At 37.9% G+C, this 27,677-nt stretch overlaps 4 protein-coding genes, 1 non-coding gene and 1 pseudogene across 8 annotated transcripts; 4 read left to right on the forward strand and 2 right to left on the reverse strand.

Annotated features, from left to right (window-relative positions):
* The first annotated feature begins 29 nt into the window (after window positions 1–29).
* LOC132182389 (uncharacterized) lies at window positions 30–1,089 on the forward strand. Its single transcript, XM_059595624.1, has 3 exons — window positions 30–289; window positions 421–496; window positions 606–1,089. Exons 1-3 carry the CDS (start codon window positions 174–176, stop codon window positions 849–851), a joined length of 438 nt encoding a protein of 145 aa, XP_059451607.1. The 5' UTR covers window positions 30–173; the 3' UTR covers window positions 852–1,089.
* Window positions 1,090–1,400: 311 nt separating this feature from the next.
* LOC132183451 (U2 spliceosomal RNA) lies at window positions 1,401–1,596 on the forward strand. Its single transcript, XR_009440424.1, has one exon. It is a non-coding gene; the product is annotated as a U2 spliceosomal RNA (small nuclear RNA).
* Window positions 1,597–2,735: 1,139 nt separating this feature from the next.
* Window positions 2,736–5,067, reverse strand: LOC132182311 (CASP-like protein F16). The gene is made up of 3 exons (XM_059595516.1): window positions 4,748–5,067; window positions 3,291–3,408; window positions 2,736–3,184 (listed from the first exon to the last, which is right to left on the reverse strand). The coding sequence occupies exons 1-3, from the start codon at window positions 5,050–5,052 to the stop codon at window positions 2,927–2,929; spliced, it is 681 nt and encodes a 226-aa protein (XP_059451499.1). The 5' UTR covers window positions 5,053–5,067; the 3' UTR covers window positions 2,736–2,926.
* Window positions 5,068–7,567: 2,500 nt separating this feature from the next.
* LOC132182127 (receptor-like protein kinase FERONIA) lies at window positions 7,568–10,148 on the reverse strand (annotated as a pseudogene).
* A 2,643-nt stretch (window positions 10,149–12,791) lies between these two features.
* On the forward strand, window positions 12,792–17,661 carry LOC132183198 (protein DJ-1 homolog D-like). Of its 3 annotated transcripts, none has more exons than XM_059596602.1 (5): window positions 12,792–12,955; window positions 13,066–13,182; window positions 14,095–14,535; window positions 15,643–16,005; window positions 17,299–17,661. In XM_059596602.1, the coding sequence occupies exons 1-5, from the start codon at window positions 12,902–12,904 to the stop codon at window positions 17,353–17,355; spliced, it is 1,032 nt and encodes a 343-aa protein (XP_059452585.1). In that variant the 5' UTR covers window positions 12,792–12,901; the 3' UTR covers window positions 17,356–17,661. The 3 variants fall into 3 exon arrangements, with proteins under 3 accessions (XP_059452585.1, XP_059452586.1, XP_059452584.1); XM_059596603.1 differs by lacking the exon at window positions 17,299–17,661 and adding an exon at window positions 17,052–17,232; XM_059596601.1 differs by having other exon boundaries at window positions 12,793–12,955; window positions 17,247–17,661.
* A 4,833-nt stretch (window positions 17,662–22,494) lies between these two features.
* LOC132180382 (protein DJ-1 homolog D-like) lies at window positions 22,495–27,519 on the forward strand. Of its 2 annotated transcripts, XM_059593183.1 has the most exons (6): window positions 22,495–22,512; window positions 22,674–22,810; window positions 22,922–23,038; window positions 23,944–24,384; window positions 25,515–25,877; window positions 27,116–27,519. In XM_059593183.1, exons 2-6 carry the CDS (start codon window positions 22,757–22,759, stop codon window positions 27,302–27,304), a joined length of 1,164 nt encoding a protein of 387 aa, XP_059449166.1. In that variant the 5' UTR covers window positions 22,495–22,512; window positions 22,674–22,756; the 3' UTR covers window positions 27,305–27,519. The 2 variants fall into 2 exon arrangements, with proteins under 2 accessions (XP_059449166.1, XP_059449165.1); XM_059593182.1 differs by lacking the exon at window positions 22,495–22,512 and having other exon boundaries at window positions 22,640–22,810.
* The last annotated feature ends 158 nt before the right edge of the window (window positions 27,520–27,677 follow it).

Genomic DNA, 27,677 nt, shown 5'->3' on the forward strand with positions numbered 1-27,677 from the left:
AAAAGTAGCCGAACCTACAAGAAACTCCACGACCCGTAGTGTGAAAGCCCACACAGAAGCAAAGAAGCCCATTTATAACCACACCCCACCTCTGGATTATCTATCTCCATATTCTCAAACACCACAAAAGTCAATAGCTAGCATATCTTCATCTCAGATCGGAACAGAGAAAAATGGGCGGAGTGGAATTGGTGCTGCCTAAGGAATACGGCTATGTGGCCATTGTTCTCGTTTTCTACTGCTTTCTCAACTTGTGGATGGGTGCCCAAGTTGGCAAAGCCCGCAAACAGTAATTCTACTATGCCCCCTCAAATCTTTTGTTGTTGTTTTTTGTTTGATTAACCCATGTTGTTCCTCGTCAAAGCAATTCCTTTCGTTTTCTTAGGGAGAAAATTTTGTTTTTGTTGTAAATGTCTACAGGTTCAAGGTGCCATATCCAACCCTCTACGCTTCAGAATCTGAAAACAAAGATGCAAAGCTCTTCAACTGTGTTCAGGTTTGATTTGAGAATTGAGAACCCCCATTTGATGTTTATTAGGAGTAATTCTTTTCTGGGTTGTGATTAATTTGATGGATTAATTGAATAAATTCATGTCCGCGTGCAGAGAGGGCATCAGAACTCGCTGGAGATGATGCCCATGTTTTTCATGCTGATGATACTAGGAGGGATGAGACATCCTTGCACGTGCGCTGCGCTTGGTTTGGTTTACACAGTGAGCCGATATTTCTACTTCAAAGGCTACGCCACAGGCGATCCCCAGAAGCGTCTCACTTTAGGGAAATATGGCTTCTTGGCTTTGATGGGGCTCATGGTCTCCACTCTTTCATTCGGGGTCAGACTGCTTCTTTAATTGATCAATGGTGTTGATCAATGTGCCTGTTCTTGCCTCTGTTAGTTGGGATTTTGAATAAGTAAAAGGAATGTTTGGATTTGATGGGTTTTAGACTTCTTAATAGTTTTCTTTTGTAAAATTTTGGTACCTTTGTACCACAAGTTGGGATCTGATGGTGATGGTGTCATTTTCTTCATGTAGTTGGTGACTTTGAATCATCTTTCTATAATGGCTAATAGGTTTTTACCTTTCAGTTGATTGTTGAGTAATTTTGAGACTTCCAAGGAAAACTTTCTATAGATGCAACTTTCTTGTTCTTTTTTCAGTGGCCAAAAGCCTTGATTGCCATTTGGATTCTTATAAATGCTCAACAGGGAAGGGGAATTTAATTTGGTGGTGCACGGGACCAACGAAACAAATGGGTTTGATGCCCAAGATGTGCAACTTCGCACATGTTGGTCTTTGAAATGGGTGCTCAGAAGTTTATGAAGTCCCACACCGAAAGAATTAAGGGCAACGGCAAGTGAACACCGGCTATAAAACAAAGACGAAGATGCTGAACAAAGCATACCTTTCTCGGCCTTTTGGCTAAGATCAAGTGTAGTATCTGTTCTTATCAGTTTAATATCTGATACGTGGCTCATCGGGTCACATGATATTAAATTAATTTTTTTGGGGGGAAGGCCCACCACAATAGCTTGCTATTGGGGCCTTCGAGCGTCGCCCATGCGTTGCACTATTGCACGGGCCTGGCACACCCCGCCCAAACCTAGTTCAACACGTTGTTAAGTGGGCCGTCGAGCATTGAAGAATGTCATGTCCATTGCCCAAGTCTCTCTCGCTCTTAATCATGTAATGAAGCCGATCATTATCGGCTTACAATTCAACGTCTCCGGTCAGATCAAATACTAAGAGTGTGGTCCAACTTGCCATTGTACGACTTTGTTCAACGGATGACGACACTAGTAAAGAAACTTCTCGGAGCCATCGAAGGAGACTTGCTATGGATCTTTTTTTATTTTTTTCACCATTGGTAATTTAAAAAGTTTTAAGTGTCGTAATATTATATTCTAGATAACTATAATAGTAATTAGAGGTGAGTAAAACCCGCACTACCTGACCCACATAGACCGGATTTTAGGGTTAAAATTGTAAAAAGGGGTTGAGTTTTTGCCACCTTATGCGGGGCAAGTGTGGTTATGAAATTTTTGTTTATGCGGATATCCATTCCGAACTGCTTCAACCTGCCTCCACATGAACATAAAAATAAAACATAACCATAATTCCTAACTCTATCTCGCGCCCCTCTCTCTCTCATTTGTGATTCTACGCCTTCCTCTCTCTCTCTCTATCATTTGCATCTCCCCCCTCTCTTGTTTGCACCTCTTCTCCCTCTCTCTCCACTGCGCTGCTCCACCTCCACGATTGTTGCGCCATTTCAAGTATTAGTATTACACTGCCCTTTTTTACGAAGACAAAGAAGATTCAAGAAAGAGATCAGTGCCTTTATTTGTCTGAGTGTTTTTAGTGTTTGTGTAAATTTCTCTTGTGAGTTAAGTTTGTATATTGTTTTTTGGAACTTGGCACTACCTAAACCCGCAAAACCTGAAACCTATATCCGGGTCTCGAGTCATATTTTCAACATTTGCACCATGCGGGTTGTGTATCAGAAATGCTAAATATCCGACCCATGCCCACCCCTATAGCTAGTAATCATCAACTTTTGGATTGATAACATATTGAATGCCACTTAACTAAAAAGTTTAAAGCTTAATTATGAGTTGCCACTTAAATAAAAAGTTTAAAGCTTAATTATGAGTTTAGATCCATTAACTATATTATATTAATAACTCATACTTCTAACATTTATTTAATCTTTTCCGCTCACATGTATACATACCATTTAACAAATCCAATTTGACTAAAACTCTTATTTCTGAAATGAAAAGATTAAGTATTCTTATTGCAAATAGGCCTGAGATTTTCAGGTCAGTCCCATATGTTAAAGCTCCAAAATTAAGCAACATAATATGCATGCATGCACAGAAACAGTAGGATTAATTACAAAGAGAAAGCATGCAATATAATTGTGGTCAGCCTCGACAGGGAGCAACGGGGTTGGCCGCCGGCGCATCATATTTGCTGAAAAGTTTATAGGATGAAATGAGTGAAAGCAGTGTATAGCAAACCACTGCAACGAATGTGATGGCTACGGATGCGGTGGCCTTGCGGCAGAATCCGTCGAAAGAGCCACAAGCTGCACTCCAGGTAATGGCTGTGTCTCCCTTGTATGCCAGGTACAACATCTCCGACGACACAGCTCCGGCAGCCAGAATTATGTAGGTGAGCATCTAGGAGCATTAATTAACATATAGACAGCAATAATTAATTAATGGGTTATTGCAGCTTTGTTGTGAATTTTAAGTATGAGGTATTGGAAAATGGAAATCAACCAACCTGGTCAAGGAAGAAGAAGGTCCATGCACGGGGCATGGTGGAGGGGCGAGGCATGGCTACAACGATGGCTGAAAGAAGGGAATAGCCAGCACAAATTCCATTGGCGTTCACCAAGTACCTGCATAATCAATATGAAAATCAGCTCTATTATATATCCTCGTATTTGATGGTCCAGTATTTTCCATTTCTCTTAATAACAGTACTAAGCTAATTTCAAAATAATTTAATGGAGCAAGCAGGGGCGGACCTACCTCTTAAGGTTGGAGTTTTTGGAAATTCTAAATTTTTTTAAAAAAAATTATTTCCTATGTCATGGCTTTTTCACTCCCTAAATAGCTACATGATTATTAGCTTTTTATTATTCTTTGTATTTATGTATTTATTTAATTATTTATGAACCTCTACATTAAAAAAATCTTGTTCCGTACCGAGGGAGCAGGGAAAAGAGAAATGAATAGTTTTTCTCCTCATTAATTACTTATTAAACCATATTTTCGGAATTAGGAAGATAATACTGAGACAACTAGACCAAAGCCATTAAAAAAACATGATAATGGGCTAATTAAATAAATGGTCGGTTCATTGTCTTATCGACAAATAAACTAAGAAGGGTAGCAAATTAAAACGAGCAGTTTTTAGGCAGTCAAGAGAATGGGTTGTTCGAAAAAAATTAATTTTTACAGCAGGGTCAAGGAAATTAACTTGAGATTTAATTATAGCAAGGAAGATAATACTGAAAATGTCAAAATGATTAGACCGAAGCCACTGAAAACGATTAGACCGTAATTATAGCAAGGAAGAGAATACTGAAAACGATTAGACCAAATCCATTAAAGAAGAGTACTACACATTATGTGCCCTGCAATTGACTCAGGAAAACGTCATATCTAGATCCAACAGTCTTCGTGGACTGTCTAGAGAGATATTGAAGAGCTAGGACACACAGAGAGAGAGAAAGAGAGAGAGAGAGAGAGGCAGAAGGGGAGGCGGGCTAGGAGGGGAGCCGGAGAATATTGGAGGAGGTTTCAGGGCACACGCACTAGCTAGGGGAGTGAAGACGATCACTAGAGGGAAGAAAAAGTTCACAAGAGATCGAGCGACTAGTTTCTTTACTTGGTAGTTTCATGTATTTAACATAGACCAAAATAGAAAAAAGAACGCGGCTGTATATTTTTAGGACATGCAGATATATAGCGGCTGCTCAAATACGATGATATATAATAAGATCATCATCAAACACCTGCATATACTACTGTTTCATATATAAATCAGTTTCATTTTTACCTTTTTTATTTTTGTTTCATTTGTTAGCTACTGTTCTTTTTGGTAATCTAACAAACGCTACAAATGAATTCTGATTTTTAATAATGTTCCCAATTAAAAGACAGACATTTGAATATCAAAAAAATAAAAGTTTAATAATAATAATAATAAATAGGGCATATATAGGATCGTACCTGAAGGCTCCAAGGTCGGAGTAGGAAAGGGAACCGAAGTCGTTGGTCTGAGAGTTCTTGAGCATGACAACAAGTGCCGCGACGGAGAGAGCCATGGGGACCAGACGCAGCATTGTCTCTGCAGTGCGCATGCCGCTGGCGCTCCCGTCCTCCACGGGAGCTCTTTGCCCCATGATGTCCATGGTAGAGGTAGCCGATCTCTTCTCCCCCAACATGCTTTTCTTCTCCTTCTCTTTGGGTAATTTGGAGGACTCTGCTAAGCCGGAGGCCCAGACTTCATCCACTGGACGACTATAACTGCTCATTAATTTAGTGACATCTCGATTAGGTGGGTTGTTGAGCATTCAATATCATCCTGACACCCCACGCATTCCCAACTAGATAATAAAACCACCCCCTTCCTTCTTTAACGAAAACTGACTCCCCTCTAATCCAAATGGACCGAAGGGGATCCAAATGCAAGTCGTGCAATTCCTAACGAAAAGCTCCGGGAGAATGGGCCACGTGTCTAAATACGGTCGGTATAAAATGAAAAATAAAATCTAAGGCAAAAGGGAGTGGGAAATTAGATAAAGATTCACCACAATTATTTATTTAGTGTAAGTATGAAATTTTATTGTTCAAATAAATTTTAGGTTATTTGGCCACCTACTTGAGTAGGTGAATCTCATGTAGGTTTTCTCACAAGCAATTTAGACAGTTAATTGTAATGAATTTTAATCCGATTGAATCACTCCTAAAATTGTTTTGAAGTGGTTAGCTAATTCCATAATTGGCTATGAGTAATCGGACTATATTAAAACAGTTTTAAGGGTTGTCGGCAACCCCTTAAACAACGTATGGGGATGGCTAGCTAGACTACCGCATATGGTAGTTTGAGGATGGTCAACTATCCTTAAAGCAACTTTTTAAATAAGTCAAATCACTCCAAAATAGCTTATGGTGGACCAGCCACCTTCATCAATTGTTTTTGGTGGTCCGGCCACCTCATAAATAGTTGGCAAAAAATTAGAGAGAAAAAAAGGGTTGAATTTTATTATTTTTTGGAGTGAAACTGCACTTACCTCCTTCAAACTTACACTCAAATTATGTAATGTCCTCTTTGCAACACCCAGGAAAAAAAAATGCTAAAAGAAAATAAAATTTTGGATTTAATAAATAAAATAGTAAATCAAATGTATATTAGTGACGACGACATGTCGCTAGTATACTTATATAAGTGACAATGTCATTTCGTCTCCAATATAAAGTATGTTTTTTTTAGCTTCAACATCAACAATGACTTGCATGCGTTTCGTCGTTGATGTGCGTTTCATGCTTTTTTTTTTTCTTTTTTCTTTTTAATTTTATTTTGGGTCGAACATGAACGACAACATGTATGTTTTGCTAATATTTTTCTACCAGCAACAACATAGGTGGTCGTTGAAGTGAGGTTTTTTTTTTTTTTTTTAATTAAGTTTGCATGGGAATGAATAGGTTGTGGGGGTGCCCCCACAATACGGTGAGAGATATTTTGAAAATTTTTAAAATAGGTCCGTACAATTAGGGTTTATAGTTTTTTTTATATATATGTTATGATGTAACCCTAAATCATTAATAGCAAAATATAGCCGCACTCTTTATAGACGTAGACACATTGTCGAACCATGTTAAATCTATGTTTTGACTATTTCTTAATTTCTCTTTTTAATTTTATATTGTTCATCATTATTGTGCACAATATCAACCGAATGCATGCAGAAACCTTGAAGCCATTGTTAAATAATTCAGTTTACTTGGATCCGTACAATGTAGACAAGAAGGATTCATGTGCCAAACTGCCAACATATATAATGCCTTTTTGTTATTAAAAGGTTAATGTGGAATATGATATCTACTAAAGATAATAATAATAAAAATAATTTTAGCCATTATAATAGTCAAAAAGTATTTCTACAGTTCCTAAAAAAAAGTATATCCATAATAAGACAGAAGATATATAGGAACGTCAAGACTAAAAGAAACAATTAATTTGATGAACATGGGCTTTAGAAAAAGGCATTGCTTTAGGCAAAGTCATTTGATCAACTTTCTCTATGAGTTGATGTTGATTAATGCGATGTCCCGTCCAATTGCCGGGCCGGAGAAATATTTTAAGCAGCAATGACTTTGACGAAAGCAATGCCTTTATAATTTTGTGGGGGTGATTCTCTCACTGTAATTTTGGCCATCCAGCACAAGGAGCAATATTCTTCACATTCTCCAACTACTGTAATTTGTCCCTACAGGAGCAAATACTATAACGAAATTTGGTTGCCTAGCTATGTGGTTTATTAGGAAGCAATATTCCCATGGATCTTTTTCCTCGATCTTCTTCACGGTTGGCTGGACAGTGGGAATTAAAGACTGTATTTTTATTTTTATTTTCATTTATTTATTTTTATCTCATCCCCAAAAAAGGGGCTATTATTAACCTGTATATAACCCTATACTTAGTAATTCTTAATAACTAGCTAGACTTATATAGTGATCATCCTACATAAAAGTTTTTCATAGTAATTAAGCTGTAATTCTGTAAACCAATCATACATTGTTCATAAGAAGGAAAAAAAAATATTTAAGCAAAATACATAGTCATGTGTACAGAATAAAGTTCCTTGGATTTCTCCAACATAGCCTAAAAAAGCAAAAGTGCATGATGATGGCAAACGACCTCAATCACGCTCATCCTATCATACAACCTTTTTTTTTTTTTTTTTTTTTTGGGGGGGTACTTTTTCCAAGCCAATCAAACCTTCATAGAAGAACTACCCCACACTTGGAAAAACATGTAACCAAGCTTTAGACTTTAGAGTCTCTGGTGTCCTGCAAGGCATCTTGAGTCGTGATAGTATCAAAATGAAGACTTGGGTAGGTCAATCAAGTCGTGGTTGGCTCGGTCCCACTATCCATTTCTAACATGTGTTCACCGTAAACATTATTGTTTTGAGAAACACCAGTGGTACCCACAAGACGGAATGATCCTATCTCCGAGTAGCTATGCTCGCCACCAGGGTTGATTTTCTCATTCACGGCGTCCGCATTCTCCTGCAGCTCCAACGCAAATCTGAGCTTTTCCATCACATCATTCATTGTGGGCCGTTGGATCGCCTGATCACGCACACAGCTCTCTGCAACCTCCACGTATACCTGGAAACACTGGGGAGCTATCTTGCCCTTTAGATTGGGATCAATAATTCCACCGATGGTCTCCTTCTCAATGCATTTTCGGGCCCAGTTGGCCAAGTGCCACTGCTCGGTCTCGACTTTTTTATCTAGTGCTTTTCGGGCACATAATACTTCAAATAACACAACGCCAAAGGAGTATACATCAGATTTTTCCGTTAGTTGCCGACGCCGCATATAATCTGGATCCAAATACCCCCACGTGCCTTTTACCAAGGTAGTAACCGCTGTGTTATCCTGACCCGTTTTGGACAACCCGAAATCTGAAACCTTCGCCACCCATTTGTCGTTCAACAGAATATTATTGGTCTTCACGTCACGGTGGATAATTGGTTGCTTCAGGCCTGTGTGCAGGTAGTTTAAACCAGACGCCGCTCCGATGCAAATCTTGAGCCTTTGTTTCCACGAGAGGGGATGGTTTGGGGTTTCATAGAGGTGGTGGCGGAGAGTCCCGTTGGTCATGTAGTCGTAGACGAGGATCATCTCGCTCTCCTCGTTGCAGAATCCGATGAGAGAGACGAGGTGGATGTGGCGAAGGAGAGAGAGCATCTCGATCTCTGTCCAGAACTCACGGAGACCTTGTTTTGACTCCGGGTTCAAGCGCTTGATCGCCACCGTCAATGTACCGTCGTCAATGAGACCCTTATATACGTTGCCAAAGCCACCGACGCCAATGATTAATTCTTCATGGAAGTTGTGGGTTGCTGTTTTGATTTCGTCTAGTGAGAAGCGGCGGCATAGCTCTTCCGGCAGTGACGAGGCTCTTGTCCTTGTTGACTCTTCTTTGTCTGTCCAATGAACCATGAAATTCACTAGAGTGAGCACAACTAAGCATGCACCACTCCCAATGGCAATGATTATTGTTTTGTCTGTTGAAGCAAATTGTTGAGCCGGCGGTGGAGAGGGCAAACTTTCAGGATAGGGTCCGGCAACGGCAAGGTTTCCATCAGAGTTGCTCAATTTGAACATCTCCATACCATTTAGAATGACATCGTTGATCGCAAAGGAATCTTGTTTTGGGTGTAGATCAACGAAGAGATGAGCCTTGTTTTGAATCCTTACCACATAGTCCCGGTACACCGGTGTCTCGCTCCTTTTGCTCCACAAAAGTACATCAGCCCTGTCGTCGGCTATCTTATTGTCTATATAGATAATGAATGGCCTTTCGCCGACTTTCGTTATGTTAGTTTGGCAGACAATTTCGCAGAACATTTGGCAGAAATGGAGCCTCACCAGATAATTGAATCCAGAATCAACGGGTAATCTCCACGTCAAATTAGAAAGCAAGTTATGGGTTTGGTTTAGACCCATTGTCGCTGCGGTCTTATAGACATCATCTGGTGCAGTGTAACTTGGTATGATCGAGTATATGGGTTTCAAAAACGTTTCATGAGGGATTACACGTCCAACCAATGAATAGTTATCGTCCTGGGACCATTCTCTAAACATGCCAGTATCTCCCACCGGTGAAATGTAGCCCCCGCCCACGTTTAATCGAACAACCTTCTCGAGTGCCATCTTGTAGTCAATGGGGAATTGAGAACCTTGGCCGACGTAATAAGGGACGGCAGGACCGTCTGCCACATAGTAGAGGTGGTTTGGCATGGAGACAATCTCAATTCCATTAATAAAAGCATAGAATTTACCAGAATTACTCGGAGATGGGATGAATTTTACATCCAACTTTCTATCCTCTTCCACGTTGATGCAGAACTCTTTAGAAAGAGTGCTTTCGTCCGAGGACGACTTAGCAAGTGAAGCACTGAAGTTTGTAAGTAAGGTGAACGAACCGGCTTTGACAGTGAAAAAGTCGGTAGAGTTATCAAAACCCGAGTAAGAATCCGGGTAGAAGTGCAAGCGAACGAATTTGGGGCCAGGCCCGGTGACCGGAAACACGTACGTGAATTGGGAAGAAGATACACGGGCAGTCTTGTAGGGGACAGCGTTCAAGTAGTCGTGGCGTTTCGCTTCAGAAATTGTAGATTTGTGATTGGGTTCTTCTATGGGAGCGAATTTGGAGTCAATGTCTCCGGTCCACTCGCGGTGATCCCTATCCTTAGAGTTGCCAGAAGTGCCGCAGTTGAGGGCAATATTATCAACAGCGACGTAAGGAGGTGTAGTAGAAGTAGAGAGGGAAGAGATGAGAAAGAAGGCAGAATAAGAAGAAGATAGGGGTGAGCACTAAGAGGTTCCTCATAGTCATGGGAGCAAGAGATCTCACTCACTCGAACAATTTGAGAGCAGCAGACCAGAAAAGGGATCAAGCTCCTTTTTGTTTCGACCATAAAGTAAAACAAAAGCACTATATATTGAATTATTCGGACCAAATCAATTAAAAAAAACTTTGTCCAACACATGAATAAGGTTTGTTATTGTGTCAAACTGTCAATTTCTAAAATATGAGCAATATGACTTTTTTAGAGCAGATTGCTCTAATATAGCAGATCATATTGCTCCTAATATATAACCTGATACATACAACTAAGAATTTCTTACATCCATACCCTATTAATTTATGGAGTAGTGATTTAGTGAACACCGGTGTACATAAACAGTGTGCACACTGGTGTTCATATATATATATATATATATATATATATATATATTATTTTTTTTATTGTTTAAATATTATTTTAATAATATTTTATAATATATGAACATCGGCTTACACATTGTTCATGCATGCCGGTGTTCACTAAATCACTACTCTAATTTATGACTTGTTTGGTCGCAGCCTTAGCTAACCCATGTGCAAACATAATTGTTCTCACGCTTGGTATGACAAATATGCCAACTCCTTAGCCCTTTTAATGCTACTTTAATATAATTATATATATATATATATATATATATATATAATTTGCAATGTGTCCGTACCTACTCCAATATCCCCATAAATGGAACAACATTTTCCTGTAAAATCCTTTTTTTTTTTAAAAAAAATATATATATTTTTTCTTGATCCTTAAAGAAAAACTCATCTCATGGGTGGCTGCTGGCCACCTCAAGGCCACCCATAGACCCATAGGCAAAGGCAAATGAATGATTCCAATCGCGATAGTAAATAAAGAAAAAAAAGAAGGCGGCTTGAATGACTATTAAGACTTGATAGAAACCAATTTTTATTGGTAAAAGGAATGATTTAGCCCCCTCAAATAGGCTATTAGGGTGGCCAACCGCCCTTTGAAATTATAATATTTAAAGAGTCAAAAATCATCAATTGTCAACAAAAGCATAAAAATTTATGAAAATGAAATTGAAAGCAAGCAACAAGTAACAAGCATTCTGACAGTTTTTAGAAAAACAGGTAGATATGGAAGGAGAGAAGGGAGGATATGCAGGCTATCCTGCTCAAAGGAGATTACAAAATACAAACGCTCATTTATAAAAGGGAAAAATATAAAAAAGTCTCTTAAATTATCAGTTATTTTTTATTTAGCCTCTTAATGTTTCAAAAGTAATAAAATAGTCCGTAAACTATTAAATTATTGCATTTTGACTACTCTGTTAGTCAAAACCGTCAGTTTGAACGGAAACTGCAAAACGACGTCGTTTTATTATGGGTAGGTTACTACAATGCCCTTTCATGAAAAAAAAATTGAAAAAAATATAAAAAAACCATCCAAACTACCGGTCGTTTTTATTTTAGCCCCCTAATGTTCATAAAGTGATAAAGTAACCCCTCAACAAAATGACATCGTTTTGAATTTTCATCCAAACTGATAGTTTTGACTAACAGAGTTGCCAAAATGCAATAATTTGATAATTTGAGAAGCTACTTTATCACTTTTGAAATATTAGGAGGCTAAATCGAAAACACCTGGTAGTTTATGAGGTTTTTTTTTTTATATTTTTCCCTTTATAAAAGCGTTTTAATAGGATCAAAGCGAGATCGCCATCTGCCGCCACATTTTCACGAGAAACGACGTTGTGCTCAAAAAAAACTCAAAAAAAAAAAAAAAGGAACAATGCAACGTGTTGGCTTCAGTCCAGACGTTTTCCAAACTCTTCGGTGAGTACTGAATGGCAGCCTAGTTTGTCAGCCCATAAAAAAATAAAAAATAATAGCATAATACAAATCTGTATTCTTGTGATAAGAGATAAAAGCAAAAAAAAAAAAAAAATGATTGTATTATTTTTTTTATAGAAACTTTAAAGATCATATTTTATAGAAAATTTTATTTAAAAAATTATTATTTTTTAATTAATTATATAGATATGTATCAATTTGTTATTGGTGCTTACAAGTTAAATTTTAGACGAAATTTAGATGGAATTACCATCTTCGTAGGTACCTATAATTAGGGTTGTAAACGAACAAAACTACCTGTGAACTTGCTTGGGATCGACTCGATAAAGTTCGGTTCGTGCTCGACTCGATTATTAAATGAGCCGTTTGTGGGCTCGACTCGACTCGCCCGGATCGAATGGACTACTAGGTGAGCTCGAGCTCGGCTCACACAAGGAATTTTCCTTGGTGAGACGAGCCGAGCTTAAATTTTAGAGCTCGGCATGAGCTCAGTTTGAGCTCGAGTTCGTGAAATTTTTAAATGAGCCGAGCTTTGATAGCCCTAGCTCATTCAAGCTCGACTCGTTTACGGCCTTAGGCTATGATAAAAAATATCATAAAGTAAAACTTAAAAGAACAAAAAATAAATAAGTTAAACCTTAATTTTTTTTTTTAAAAAAAAGAGAAATGTGCATTTTTGTCCGGATGACATGTTATATTCACTCTAATTAGAAAATTACTAAAAATAGATGAAATATGCTATCTCTACAAAAATATAGGCGCTATAAACACAAGAAAAAAGCAAAGAAGCATTTCATTTTTTTTTTTTCATTTTCCAATGACATTTTCTATATATCGGGTCAACTTCACTCATCAGAACGACTAGTCCGCTACACAAATCATCCCCATCTTTCTGTCTCGCCGTGGAAAGACTGAATCCGATGGCCCAGAAAAGAGTTCTGCTATTGTGCGGTGACTACATGGAAGACTACGAGGCATCTTCTGAACCCGGCGATACCCTTTACTTTATCTGCTCTCTTTAAGTAGCTCTGTTCTTTGAATAGGTGTATGGGATTAATGTCTTGCAGTGTATTTTTGATTGCAGGCGATGGTTCCTTTTCAAGCCTTGCAGGCATTTGGAGTCTCTGTAGACGCCGTGTGCCCCGGTAAGAAGGCCGGCGATATCTGCCGCACTGCCGTTCAGCAGTCTTCTGGTCATCAGGTCTCTCTCTCTCTCACACACTCTGTTGCTTTTATTTTTCTCTGTTTTTGTATTTAAGTTTTTGGGTTCTTGTTCTATGAGATTTTGCATCTTCAAATTTCTGCATTTTCTTGTCCTCTGCCATGTTCTCTTTGTTCTTGTATAAACCCCATTTGTAGAAATTTGTTTTTGGATGAATGAGCATCATTTTACTAAAACAAACCTTACCACTTGTGACACACAACTACCTACTGCTACTGTGCACAAATTTACTACTGCCACAGCCTGAAACCACCTCCTACAGACAAACAACAAACTACAAAGACATTAGAGACTCCTTCAAATCAAACTGATTAACAGCTTTATTTACATATAATTCTATCTTGAAGTCCCCATCTGCAACACAGAACCCTATTTATTTCGGATTTATTGAATTTCCTTGCACGCATTACTCGAGTCCTGATTTCCCAATCAGTCCCTTTGAGAATCTGCTCCTCTGTTTTTAGCACATTGCCCATTTCTTGAAATTCCCAGTTGGTAATTCTACTGTGAGCTAATTTCAGCTGACGCTAGCAAGAGAATGCATCTAATAAAAACTATGTACTCTAAACATACATGCGGCTATGGTGGAAGTGACAAAATACATGGCGTTTGGTCACTAATGTGGTACCTTAAGTTTCGTTTTCATGTAGTTATGTGGCATAATGACAATACTAACTTGATGTATAAGAGTTGTTAGATGTTAAGGAGAAATGAAATGATCTACTTCTTCTATAAAGAGTACTATTTATGATTAAATATGCTACTTTTTTTATGTGGCAATTTATAATTTATATATGATCTTCTAAATTGTTTTGGAGTTGATAATATAATTGTATTTTCCCATTTTCCTTATTTCTAATGTTTGTTCTTTTGCATTTGTAATGGCTGTAGACTAATTCTGAGTCCCGCGGTCACAACTTTGCAATCAATGCGACATTTGATGAAATTGAATTTACCAAATATGATGGCCTGATGTTACCAGGAGGACGGGCTCCAGAATATCTTGCTTTGAATGAAGCTGTTTTAGATCTCGTCAGCAAATTTTCCAACTCTGGAAAACCAATTGCCTCTATCTGCCATGGACAGTTGATATTGGCAGCTGCTGGCTTGGTCAAAGGTCGGATGTGCACTGCATACCCTTTTGTGAGACCTGTACTTATTGCTGCAGGTGCTCATTGGGTAGAACCTGAAACCTTGTCAACATGTGTTGTTGATGGTAATATCATTACTGCTCCTATGTATAAAGGGCATCCCGAGTACATCCGGCATTTTGTGAAAGCACTAGGAGGCACCATAACTGGCTCGGACAAAAGGGTCCTGTTTCTTTGCGGGGTAGGTTCCAGGTTTTTTATATGCTCAAGCTAGAAATAGCAGATTAGAAAACTCATTATTTAGCCTTGATCCATGGGTTTTAGACATCTTTCTTACATCTTGCCTTGAAGTTCATGCTAATTGACTATAGTTTGAAATTGCAGAGGTAAAACTCATGTCATGCAAATTACATAATGGGCAGAAGTGGTCAACTGTGCGCCCGAACCCATGATTATGAGCATATGTTTTTGCGTGTAATGTGTAATGACATCCAGATGTATTTATCCATAAGTATTGGGAATTCAAAGGAATTATGAAGACTGACCTCTTAATCTGTAATTTTACATAGAAGGAAAAAGGGGTACAAGATTAGGCAATGATTTTTGTTGGCCTTGCAAAAGAAAATGTTTTCTTAATATCTTCATACACATTGTTGCATTTTGGTGTCTTCTTGGAAATTGATGGTTTATGGTGAAGTCCTTTAAGAAGTCTTCCAAAATCACCTATACTATGTGCCTTTCCATATGTTGATGTTACATTCTTAAAATACGTGATGCATTTTGATTTTTAAATGAAAAGCTTACATAAGCAGCCTCTTATTCTAAACATATTTTGAAGGCTGGGGCAACTAGGTTGCCAGTTGCATGTAATAGTCTAATGCCTTAGAGTAATTAGTATGTAGAGTACGAGGGTAAGGATCAAAGATCACTTGGTGCTTCTATGTCTTAGTAGTTGCCTAACAATTAAGGATTGCGAAGGCAAGTTAATCTACTTCGGATTTATGACGGCTACAATTAAATGATTTTTACTGGAATCAATTGCTTGTTTCCTTAGTTGTTTTGATAAATCATATGGATCAAGATTGACTCTTTGGGATCCAACATTTCATCTGTACCTCTAATATAAAAAGGAAGAGGTTCCTCTTGTAAAGAATTTCCTGTCGTAAACTATTACTTAGTTAATATATAGTGTATTCCTGATACAAGTCAAAACTTGGTCTTTTGCAGTTACTGAGCATCATTGCCTTTTTTTTTTCTTTGATTAAAGTCAAACTCATGAATCAAATTGGTCTCTCACGGCTATTGGATTATTTCTCTATGTTAAGTTGTTCTTTTGTCTCTTATCCAGGATTTCATGGAAGATTACGAGGTAGCTGTTCCTTTTCAGTCCCTTCAAGCTTTAGGATGTCATGTGGATGCGGTTTGCCCCAAGAAGAAGGCTGGTGATACCTGCCCAACTGCTGTCCATGATTTTGAAGGTGACCAGACTTATAGTGAGAAGCCAGGCCATGATTTCACTCTAACTGCTAACTTTGAAGGTTTAGACACCTCAAGTTATGATGCTCTTGTTATACCTGGAGGTCGAGCTCCGGAATATTTGGCATTGGATAAGTCAGTCATTGCCATAGTGAAGGAATTTATGGAGACCAAGAAGCCAGTTGCATCCATCTGCCACGGTCAGCAGATTTTATCTGCTGCTGACGTTCTCAAGGTAGTCTTTTTGACAATTGACATTATCCTTTAAGAAGGAACTCACTATAATGATGGTCTCGTTTTATTTTATCTCAACCGGTCCATTATTAGGAATGGCAAGTTATTCATATAAGGTATCCAAGTGATCATAAGCCTTTTGGATTATGAAACGTAAGGTTTGGTCTTTTCTATGTCAACTGAATTGGTAGCAATAGATATGAAATGTTCGATTCATGCTATTATTATCAATTGAAATGGAAAACAATCGACACTATAACTTATGAACTAAACAATTTGCTATGGATTCTAGTTTTCTTCTGCTTACGGGTGGGCACTAACCCCTTTGGTTGGTTGCCAGTGGTTTACAATGGTCGAACCGATGGGTATCGGCCACTAGAAATGATCCCCCAAATTGACCAAACCTCATCAAGACTCTTGAATCACACAGACCCTGATGGTTGTCAGTCAGTTATTGGTCTCGTGGTTGGGGGGCCGTGAATGTGTAGGAAGGTGAAGGTACATGCTCCGATCGTTGGTGGTAGTGGGCAAAAAATTACAACTTTGACCTTGAGGAATGCCACCGATGTGGTTTTCCGTATATAGAGCAACGACCTCCCCTATGAAACTGCAATGCATTAAAACTGTGATAAAGATTCCTTTAAAATACTATTGTTGTATCTCGTTCTGTTTGCAATTATTTACATCATATTAAGATTACTCTTAATTATAGTCTTGCATTTCTTGGAAAACAAAAGGAATCCTAAATCTTTTGATGTAGAGAACCATACTTACTTTGGCATAAAGAACAAAGTTGTGGCGGCTAAACTAGATTAAAATCACATATTACGATGCAAACACAATGCAGGCATCTTTCCTTCTGAAACCTATCAGTGTATGGATTAGCTCAACTTGATATTTTCTGTTAAAAATTTCACAGAATGCTTTGACTGATTAGTTTCGACTAGATTATTGCAAGATTATCGGAATGCAATGATCAGGAAGTAGATCTTGTTTTAGTCTTTGTACTGTTGACTTCTTGCCTGACCATCTCTTTTCTTGAATTAGTGCTTGACCAAAAGAGGGAAATGAAGTAAGGCATCAAAGATATTAATGGAGCCCCTCTGCTGCATGAATTGACATTATCTTGGTGCTTTTGGTCTTTGTTATTGTCAATTGCAATTTCACAAACATGGCCGTGCGCCCATTTCTTGAATTTCATTATTGGATCTTGATGTTTGTTTGTTCATTTTGTTGCAATAGGGAAGAAAATGTACTGCATACCCAGCAGTGAAGCTTAACGTTGTCTTAGCAGGTGCTACATGGTTGGAACCTAATCCGATCGATCGTTGCTTCACTGATGGAAATTTAGTAACCGGAGCAGCATGGCCGGGGCATCCTGAGTTCATTTCCCAGTTGATGGTCTTGCTTGGTGTTCAAGTAGCATTCTAGTTGTTTACCAAGCTCTCTGGCTTACTTATGTGCATACACTTTCCAACATAAATCAAGAATATATATATACATGTCCTGGTTGTTACCATGCTGTTGGCTTGCTTGATGACCAAAAATAAAGATGGTTGTATGCTAACGTGTCTTCTGATGTGTATTTCGAGAGAACAATAAACGGTGTAGTCTTCTTCTGGTTTATGCAATGCACCTTTTTATGTTATTTTTGTTAGTGGACTTTTTTTTTTTTTTAGTGGACTTGGTTGTTCAATAATAGTGCTGGAGCCTTTGCTTATCAAGTTCTTAACTTTTCTTGGTAATATTATGTGATTAAATTTGAATTTGATTCTGGATATTCTGGATATTTATACGAGTAGTCGGACTATATTAAAATAGTTTTAAGGGTTGTTAGCAACCCTTTAAACAACGTCTGGGGATGGCTAGCTAGACTACCGCATATGGTAGTTCGAGGGCGGTCAACTATCCGTAAAGCAACTTTTTGGATAAGTCAAATCACCCCAAAACAGCTTATGGTGGACCAGCCACCTCTATCAATTGTTTTTAGTGGTCCGGCCGTCCTATAGATAGTTGGCAAAAAATTAGAGAGAAAAAAAGGGTTGAATTTTATTATTTTTTGGAGTGAAACTTTATTTACATCCTTCAAACTTATACCTAAATTATTATAATGTCCTCTTTGCAGCACCCAGAAAAAAAATAAATGCTAAAAGAAAATGAATTTTTGGATTTAATAAATAAAATAGTAAATCAAATGTGTATTAGTGACGACGTCATGTCGCTAGTATACTTGTATAAGTGACAATGTCATTTCGTCTCAAATATAAAGTATGTTTTTTTAGCTTCAATATCAACAATGACTTACATACGTGTTGTCGTTGATGTGAGTTTCACGCTTTTTTTTCTTTTTAATTTTATTTTGGGTCGAACATGAACGACAACATATATGCTGTGCTAATATTTTTCTATCAGCAACAACATAGGTGGTCGTTGAAGTGAGTTTTTTTTTTAGTTAAGTTTGCAGGGGAATGATTAGGTTGTGGGGCGCAGGGGCAACGTCTCTTATGGTACGGGGTATTTTAAGAATTTTCAAAATACGTCTATATAATTAGAGTTTAAGGTTTTTCCTATATATATATATATGTTATAATGTAATCCTGAATCATTAATAGCAAAATATAGCTGCACTCTCTGTGGACATAGCTAGATACATTGCCGAACCACGTTAAATAATAAATATGTATTTCGACAATTTCTTAATCTCTCTTTTCAATTCTATATTGCTCATTGTTGTTAGGCACGGTATTAAGAGTATGCACGCAGAAACCTTGAAGCTATTGTCAAATAATTCAGTTTACTTGGATCCGTACAATGTAGACAAGAAGGATTCATGTGCCAAACTGCAAACATATATAATGCCTTTTTGTTATTAAAAGGTTAACGTGGAATATGATATCTACTAAAGATAATAATAATAAAAATAATTATAGCAATTATAATAGTCAAAAAAGTATTTCTACAGTTCCTAACAAAAAAAAGTATATCCATAATATATAATACAGAAGATAGGACCGTCAAGACTAAAAGAAACAATTAATTTGATGAACATATATAGGCTTTAGAAAAAGGCATTGCTTTTGGCAAAGTCGATCATTTGATCAACTTTCTGTATGAGGCCGGAGACATATTTTAAGCAGCAATGAATTTGCCAAAAGCAACGCCTTTATAATTTTGTGGGGGTGATTCTCTCACTGTAATTTTGGCCGGCCATCCAGCACAAGGAGCAGTATTCTTCACTTTCTCCAACTACTGTCATATGTCCCTACAGAAGCAAATACTTGCGCTCATATTATAACAAAATTTAGTTGATTTCTTATAGGAAGCAATATTCCCATAGATCTTTTTCCTCTTCTTCACCGTTGGCTGGACAGTGGGAATTAAAGACTTTTTTTTTTTTTAATCTCATCCACAAAAAAGGGGCAATTATTAACCCGTATATATATATATATATTAACATGTCAGACTATATATGTAAATACATAGTCATGTGTACAGAATAAAGTTCCTTGGATATATATCTCCAACAATGTAGCCTAAAAAAGCAAAAGTGATGGCAGACGACCTCAATCACACTGCGTCCTCACGGTTGATTTTCTCCTTCATGGCGTCCGCATTCTCCTGCAGCTCCAACGCAAATCTGAGCTTTTCCATCACATCATTCATTGTGGGCCGTTGGATCGCCTGATCACGCACACAGCTCTTTGCAACCTCCACGTATACTTTGAAACACTGGGACCGGCGCTATCTTTCCCTTTAAATTGGGATCAATAATTCCACCTATGGTCTCTCTCTCAGTGTGTTTTCGACCCAGTTGGCCAAGTGCCATATATTGCTCGGTCTCGACTCTTTTATCCAGTGCTTTTCAGGCACATAATACTTCAAATAACACAACGCGAAAGGAGTACACATCAGATTTTTCCGTTAGTTGCCGACGGCGTACATAATCTGGATCCAAATACCCCCACGTGCCTTCTACCAAGGTAGTGACCGCCGTGTTATCCTGACCCGTTTTGAACAACCCGAAATCTAAAACCTTGGCCACCCATTTGTCGTTCGACAGAATATTGTTGGTCTTTGATCACGTCACGGTGGATAATTGGTTGCTTCAGGCCTGTGTGCAGGTAGTTCAAAATAAAACCGATAGTTGGTTGGCATGGAGACAATCTCAATTCCATTAATAAAAGCATACAACGACTTACTAGAACTAGTACTCCTTGGAGATATTGGGATGAATGTTAAATTCAAATTTTGATCCTTTTTCACGTTAATGCAGAACTCCTTATAAAGAGTTTTATCTTCTCTCAAGGAATTAGCATGGATGGAAGCACGGAAGTTCCCAAGTAAGGTGAATGAGCCGGCTTTGACAGTGAAAAAGTATTGAGACCCTACAAAACCCAAGTAAGGAACCGGGTTAAAGTAGAACCGATCGAACGAATTTGGGGCCAGGAGTGACAAGAAACTGGTACATGAATTGGGAATAAGATAAACGGGCAGTCAAGTAATTAAGGGACCGTGTCTGCTGAGTGGTCTATGCGTAGGGCTGTAGAGGCAACAGATTTGAGATCAGCTTCTTCTATGGAAGTGAATTTGGAATGTATGTCTCCAATCCACTCGCGCTTATCCATATACAGCCGTTGTGTTGCCACGAGTGCCACAGTTGATGGCAATATTATCAGCATGCAGCGGTGTAACGAGGTGTACGTGGAAGTCGAGACTGAAGAGATATCATGACAAACAAGGCAGAATAAGAAGAAGATAGGGGTGACCACTGAGAGGTTCCTCATGGCAGCAACAGATCACGGACTCTTAACAACAATTAGAGAGCAGGACAACAGATAATTTTTCATTAGCATGCAAATTATAGTGGTCGTCTTTCTCACCGTTAATGGCTTAATGCATACATCATTAATGAGCAATTGAAAATGCTTTCAAAAAATTTATGAGAAGTGCGTGTACGTTGTGATTAAAAATTCTATAGGGGTAATTTTCACCGTCATTTTGCTAGCATTGAGGTACATTGTTATTGTTTTGGTAGTTTGAGAGGTAAATTGTCGTAATTGATAGTTTGAGGATAAATTATTATTGAAGTGCTAGTTTGAGAGGGTTAAGTGGACTTTAATCAATATTATTTTATTTAAACGAACTTTTTGAATGTTAAAAACACTTTTAAACTACTCAAACGCAATTTTAAACGGGCCTAACACGCAAAACGCAAAAGCCCAAAGAGATAAGATCAAATAAATGCCTGGAAAATAAAAAATCTACTTAAAAATAAATAAATAATCTATAAAAAAAAAAAAAATAGAAACAGAATCAAAGCCAGATATTTTTTGGATGAATAAATCGGATAAAATCAAACCAAAGCGAGATCGGCATCTGCCACCACATCTTCACAGAGCAACTACGACGTGCTCAGAAAATACTTCAAAAAAATGAAGGAACAACTGCAACGTGTTGGCTTCAGTCCAGACGTTTCCGGAACTCTTCGGTGAGTACTTAATGGCGTCCCAGTCTGTCAGCCCATAAAAAAATAAAAAATAATAGCGTAATACAAATCTGTATTCATGTGATAAGAGATAAAAGCAAAAATAAAAAAATGATTGTATTATTTTTTATAGAAACTTTAAAGATCATATTTTATGAATGAAAACCTTTTGACCATTTTTTTTTTAAAGACAAATGTGTTTTTATTTTTATGGAAATCTTTCATATTAATTCATTGAAAAAAAATCAAGAACATAAAATATTTACATTAGAGAGCATAAAGTTATAATAAATCATAGTCAAGGTTATGAGGTTATAACGTCATAAAAACAAACATAAAAATCTTACAATCAAGTCATATTTATGACTTCAACATCCGTTAACTTATATCCAAACTTCAGTTATAAAATAGATCTGCTCTAGGCAGACTCAATCTAATACATAGGTAATTTATATTCTCAACTTTTATTTTTTTGGCCATAAGAGCAAAACCCTCACAACAAAACTAATCTTCCTTGACCTAAAGGGTAGGATAAAAACTTAACCCAAAAGATCCAAAGATTACTCATGAAAGCAGATGTAGGGAGAAATCAAATCCTTATTAAAAAAAACACATTAAAAACCAGCAAACAGCTACAATAGCGGAGGCGAAGCGCACTGACCAGTGCGTAGTGGACAAGAATATATGAACCTGTTTTGCACTAATGAGCAACGAAATCAGTTGAGGAGACTAAATTTAGTTTAGAAATACTAAATCTAAAGCCCAACCGATTCTTGGAGACGAAGAACGGCACAACACGGTGGAGGGCGGATGGAGGCAGCGCAACATAAGCAAATGAATAACTGGAATAATTGGATTGATCGGAAAAATCAAAAAGATAAATTGAAAAAAGAAAGGAAAAAACAAAAAGAGGAGGGAGAGGGAAGAAGATGGGAATATGGGGAGGAGAAAAGGAGGAGGGAGCCGAGGAGCGAGCCCCCACAGTTTTTTATCTCTAGCCGAGAAATGTGCATTTTTGTCGAGGTGACATGTTATATTCACTCTTAACTAAAAACAATTACAGAAAACAGATGAAATATGCTATCTCAGTATCTCCAACAAAAATATAGGCCAGATAAACATAAGAAAATGCAAAAATTTCTCTTTTTTATTTATTATTTTCCAATGACATTTTCTATATATAGTGTCAACTTCACTCATCCGGACGTCAAGTCCGCCACACAAATCATCCCCATCTCTCTGTCTCGCCGTGGAAAGACTGAATCCGATGGCCCAGAAAAGAGTTCTGCTACTGTGCGGTGACTACATGGAAGACTACGAGGCATCTTCCGAACCCGGCGATACCCTTTACTTTAACTGCTCTCTGTAAGTAGCTCTGTTCTTTGAATTGGTGTATGGGATTAATGTCTTGCAGTGTGATTTTTGATTGCAGGCGATGGTTCCTTTTCAAGCGTTGCAGGCATTTGGAATCTCTGTTGATGCCGTGTGCCCCGGTAAGAAGGCCGGCGATATCTGCCGCACTGCCGTTCATCAGTCTTCTGGTCATCAGGTCTCTCTCTCACTCTCTGTTATTTTTATTTTTCTCTGTTTTTGTATTTAAGTTTTTGGGTTCTTGTTCTATGAGATTTTTCATCTTCAAATTTCTGCCTTTTCTTGTCCTGTGCCATGTTCTCTTTGTTCTTGTATAAACCCCATTTGTAGAAATTTGTTTTTGGATGAATGAGCATCATTTTACTAAAACAAACTTACCACCTGTGAGACACAACTACCTACTGCTACTGCGCACAAATTTACTACTGCAACAAACTGAGACCACCTTCTACAGACAAACAACAAACTACAAAGACTTTAGAGACTCCTTCAAATCAAACTGATTAACTTCTTTATTCACATATAATTCTATCTTGAAGCCCCCATCTGCAACACAGATCCCTATTTATTTCGGATTTCTTGAAATTTCTCTTCACGCATTACTCGAGTCCTGATTTCCCAATCAGTCCCTTTGAGAATCTGCTCCTTTCTTTTCAGCACATTTCCCATTTCTTGAAATTCCCAGTTGGTAATTGTACTTTGAGCTAATTTCAGCTGACGCTAGCAAGAGAATGCATCTAACAAAAACTATGTACACTAAACATACATGAGGCTATGGTGGAAGTGAGAAAATACATGGCGTTCGGTTACTAATGTGGTATCTTAAGTCTCGTCTTCATGCAGTTATGTGGCATAATTACAATACTAACTTGATGTATAAGAGTTGTTAGAGGTTAAGGAGAAATGAAATGATCTACTTCTTCTATAAATAGTGCTATTTATGATTGAGTATGCTACTTTTTGTATGTCACAATTTATAATTTATATATGATCTTCTAAACTTTTTGGAGTTGATAATATAATTTTATTTTCCTATTTTCCTTCTTTCTAATGTTTCTTCTTTTGCATTTATAATGGCTGTAGACTTACTCCGAGTCCCGCGGTCACAACTTTGCAATCAATGCGACATTTGATGAAATTGAATTTACCAAATATGATGGCCTGATGTTACCGGGAGGACGGGCTCCAGAATATCTTGCTTTGAATGAAGCTGTTTTAGACCTCGCCAGCAAATTTTCCAACTCTGGAAAACCAATTGCCTCTATCTGCCATGGACAGTTGATCTTGGCTGCTGCTGGCTCAGTCAAAGGTCGGAAGTGCACTGCATACCCTCCTGTGGGACCTGTACTTATTGCTGCAGGTGCTCATTGGGTAGAACCTGAAACCTTGTCAACATGTGTTGTTGATGGTAATATCATTACTGCTCCTACATATGAAGGGCATCCCGAGTTCATCCGGCTTTTTGTGAAAGCACTAGGAGGCACCATAACTGGCTCGGACAAAAGGGTCCTGTTTCTTTGCGGGGTAGGTTCCAGGTTTTTTATATGCTCAAGCTAGAAATAGCAGATTAGAAAACTCATTATTTAGCCTTGATCCACGGGTTTTAGACATCTTTCTTACATTTTGCCTTGAAGCTCATGCTAATTGACTATAGTTTGAAATTGCAGAGGTAAAACACATGTCATGCAAATTACATAATGGGCAAAAGTGGTCAACTGTGCACCCGAACCCATGATTATGAGCATATATTTTTGTGTGTAATGTGTAATGACATCCAGATGTATTTATCCGTAAGTATTGGGAACTCAAAGGAATTATGAAGACTGACCTCTTAATCTGTAATTTTACATAGAAGGAAAAAGGGGTACAAGATTAGGCAATGATTTTCATAGGCCTTGCAAATGACAATGTTTTCTTAATAACTTCATCCACGTTGTTGCATTTTGGTGTCTTCTTGGAAATTGATGGTTTATGGTGAAGTCCTTTTAGAAGTCTTACTTCCAAGATCACCTATACTGTATGTGCCTTTACATATGTGGTATGTCAATGTTACATTCTTAAAATATGTGATGGATTTTGGTTTTTAAATGAAAAGCTTACATAAGCAGCCTCTTATACTAAACATATTTTGAAGGCTGGGGCAGTTAGGTTGCCATTTGCATGTAATAGTCTTATGCCTTAGAGTAATTAGTATGTAGAGTACTAGGGTAAGGATCAAAGATCACTTGGTCCTTCTACGTCTTAGTAGGTGCCTAACAATTAAGGATTGCGAAGGCAAGTTAATCTGCTTCTGATTTATGACGGCTACAATTAAATGATTTGTACTGGAATCAATTGCTTGTTTCCTTACTTGTTTTGATAAATCATATGGATCAACATTGACTGCTTGGGATCCAACATTTCATTGTGTACCTCTAAAATAAAAAGGAAGAGGTTCCTCTTCTAAAGAATTTCCTGTCGTAAACTATTACTTAGTTAATATATAGTGTGTTCCTGACACAAGTCAAAACTTGGTCTTTTGCAGTTACTGAGCATCATTGCCTTTTTTTTTTTTCTTTGATTCAAGTCAAACTCATGAATCAAATTGGTCTCTCACGGCTATTGGATTTTTTCTCTACAAACTATGTTAAGTTGTTCTTTTGTCTCTTATCCAGGATTTCATGGAAGATTACGAGGTAACTGTTCCATTTCAGTCCCTTCAAGCTTTAGGATGTCATGTGGATGCGGTTTGCCCCAAGAAGAAGGCTGGTGATACCTGCCCAACTGCTGTCCATGATTTTGAAGGTGACCAGACTTATAGTGAGAAGCCAGGCCATGATTTCACTCTAACTGCTAACTTTGAAGGTTTAGACACCTCAAGTTATGATGCTCTTGTTATACCTGGAGGTCGAGCTCCGGAATATTTGGCATTGGATAAGTCAGTCATTGCCATAGTGAAGGAATTTATGGAGACCAAGAAGCCAGTTGCATCCATCTGCCACGGTCAGCAGATTTTATCTGCTGCTGACGTTCTCAAGGTAGTCTTTTTGACAACTTGACATTATCCTTTAAGAAGGAACTCACTATAATGATAGTTTTATTTTATCTCAACTAGCCCATTATTAGGAATGGCAATTTATTCATGTAGGGTATCCAAGTGATCATAAGCCTTTTGGATTATGAAACGTAAGGTTTGGTCTTTTCTATGTCTCAACTAAATTGGCAGCAATAGATATGAAATGTTCGATTCATTCTCTTATAATCAATTGAAATGGAAAACAATCTACACTTCATAACTTACGAACTAAACAATTTGCTGTGGAATCTAGTTTTCTTCTGCGTACCGGTGGGCACTAACCCCTTTGGTTGGTTGCCAGTGGTTTACAATGGTCGAACCGATGGGTATCAGCCACTAGAAATGATCCCCCGAATTGACCAAACCTCATCAAGACTCTTAAATCACGCTGACCCTGATGGTTGTCAGTCAGTTATTGGTCTCGTGGTTGGGGGGCCGTGAATGTGTAGGAGGGTGAAGGTACATGCTCCAATCGTTGTTGGTAGTGGGCAAAAAATTATAACTTCGACCCTGAGGGATGCCACTGATGTGGTTTTCCATATATAGAGCAACCACCTCCCCTATGAAACTGCAATGCATTAAAACTGTGATAAAAATTCCTCTAAAATACTATTGTTGTATCTCATTCTGTTTGCAATTATTTACATCATATTAAGATTACTCTTAATTATAGTCTTGCATTTCTTGGAAAACAAAAGGAATCCTAAATCTTTTGAAGTAGAGAACCATACTTACTGAGGCATAAAGAACAAAGTTGTGGCGGCTAAACTAGATTAAAATCACATATTACGATGCAAACATAATGTAGGCATCTTTCCTTCTGAAACCTATCAGTGCGTGGATTAGCTCAACTTGATATTTTCTGTTGTTAAAAATTTCACAGAATGCTTTGACTGATTAGTTTCTACTAGATTATTGCAAGATTATCGGAATGCAATGATCAGGAAGTAGATCTTGTTTTAGTCTTTGTACTGTTGACTTCTTGCCTGACCATCTCTTTTCTTGAATTAGTGCTTGATCAAAAGAGGGAAAAGAAATAAGGCATCAAAGATATTAATGGAGCCCCTCTGCTGCATGAATTGACATTATCTTGGTGCTTTTAGTCTTTCTTAAATTGCAATTTCACAAACACGGCCGTGCGCCCATTTCTTGAATTTCATTATTGGATCTTGATGTTTGTTTGTTCATGTGTTGCAATAGGGAAGAAAATGTACTGCATACCCAGCAGTGAAGCTTAACGTTGTCTTAGCGGGCGCTTCATGGTTGGAACCTAATCCGATCGATCGCTGCTTCACTGATGGAAATTTAGTAACCGGAGCAGCATGGCCGGGGCATCCCGAGTTCATTTCCCAGTTGATGGTCTTGCTTGGTGTTCAAGTAGCATTCTAGTTGTTTACCAAGCTATCTGGCTTACTTATGTGCATAAACTTTCCAACATAAACCAAGAATATATGTACATGTCCAGGTTGTTACCATGCTGTTGGCTTGCCTGATGACCAAAAATAAAGATGGTTGTATGCTAACGTGTCTTCTGATGTGTATTTCGAGAGAACAATAAACGGTGTAGTCTTCTTCTGGTTTATGCAATGCACCTTTTTATGTTATTTTTGTTAGTGGACTTGGTTGTTCAATAATAGTGCTGGAGCTTGGAGCCTGGAGCCTGGAGCCTTTGCTTATCAAAATCTTAACTTATCTTGATAATATTATGTGATTAAATTGGAATTTAATCCTGGATATTATATGGGTAGGTGGAGTGGGAAAT

The sequence above is a fragment of the Corylus avellana genome, chromosome ca5 (assembly GCF_901000735.1).
Source record: "Corylus avellana chromosome ca5, CavTom2PMs-1.0".
NCBI classification, from domain to species: Eukaryota; Viridiplantae; Streptophyta; class Magnoliopsida; order Fagales; family Betulaceae; genus Corylus; species Corylus avellana.

What these genes read in the sequence shown, in the direction of transcription:
- LOC132182311 (XM_059595516.1), bottom strand. Translation starts at nt 5,052, where the DNA reads ATGAGCAGTTATAGTCGTCCAGTGGATGAAGTCTGGGCCTCCGGCTTA. An exon ending in TCCGACCTTGGAGCCTTCAG is followed by an intron (nt 3,409 to 4,747) that starts GTACGATCCTAT and finishes TTGATTATGCAG; the next exon opens with GTACTTGGTGAACGCCAATG. An exon ending in CCTTCTTCTTCCTTGACCAG is followed by an intron (nt 3,185 to 3,290) that starts GTTGGTTGATTT and finishes TAATGCTCCTAG; the next exon opens with ATGCTCACCTACATAATTCT.
- LOC132182389 (XM_059595624.1), top strand. Translation starts at nt 174, where the DNA reads ATGGGCGGAGTGGAATTGGTGCTGCCTAAGGAATACGGCTATGTGGCC. An exon ending in GTTGGCAAAGCCCGCAAACA is followed by an intron (nt 290 to 420) that starts GTAATTCTACTA and finishes AAATGTCTACAG; the next exon opens with GTTCAAGGTGCCATATCCAA. An exon ending in AGCTCTTCAACTGTGTTCAG is followed by an intron (nt 497 to 605) that starts GTTTGATTTGAG and finishes GTCCGCGTGCAG; the next exon opens with AGAGGGCATCAGAACTCGCT.
- LOC132180382 (XM_059593183.1), top strand. Translation starts at nt 22,757, where the DNA reads ATGGCCCAGAAAAGAGTTCTGCTACTGTGCGGTGACTACATGGAAGAC. An exon ending in ACTACATGGAAGACTACGAG is followed by an intron (nt 22,811 to 22,921) that starts GCATCTTCCGAA and finishes TTTTGATTGCAG; the next exon opens with GCGATGGTTCCTTTTCAAGC. An exon ending in ATCAGTCTTCTGGTCATCAG is followed by an intron (nt 23,039 to 23,943) that starts GTCTCTCTCTCA and finishes TAATGGCTGTAG; the next exon opens with ACTTACTCCGAGTCCCGCGG.
- LOC132183198 (XM_059596601.1), top strand. Translation starts at nt 12,902, where the DNA reads ATGGCCCAGAAAAGAGTTCTGCTATTGTGCGGTGACTACATGGAAGAC. An exon ending in ACTACATGGAAGACTACGAG is followed by an intron (nt 12,956 to 13,065) that starts GCATCTTCTGAA and finishes TTTTGATTGCAG; the next exon opens with GCGATGGTTCCTTTTCAAGC. An exon ending in GGGTCCTGTTTCTTTGCGGG is followed by an intron (nt 14,536 to 15,642) that starts GTAGGTTCCAGG and finishes TCTCTTATCCAG; the next exon opens with GATTTCATGGAAGATTACGA.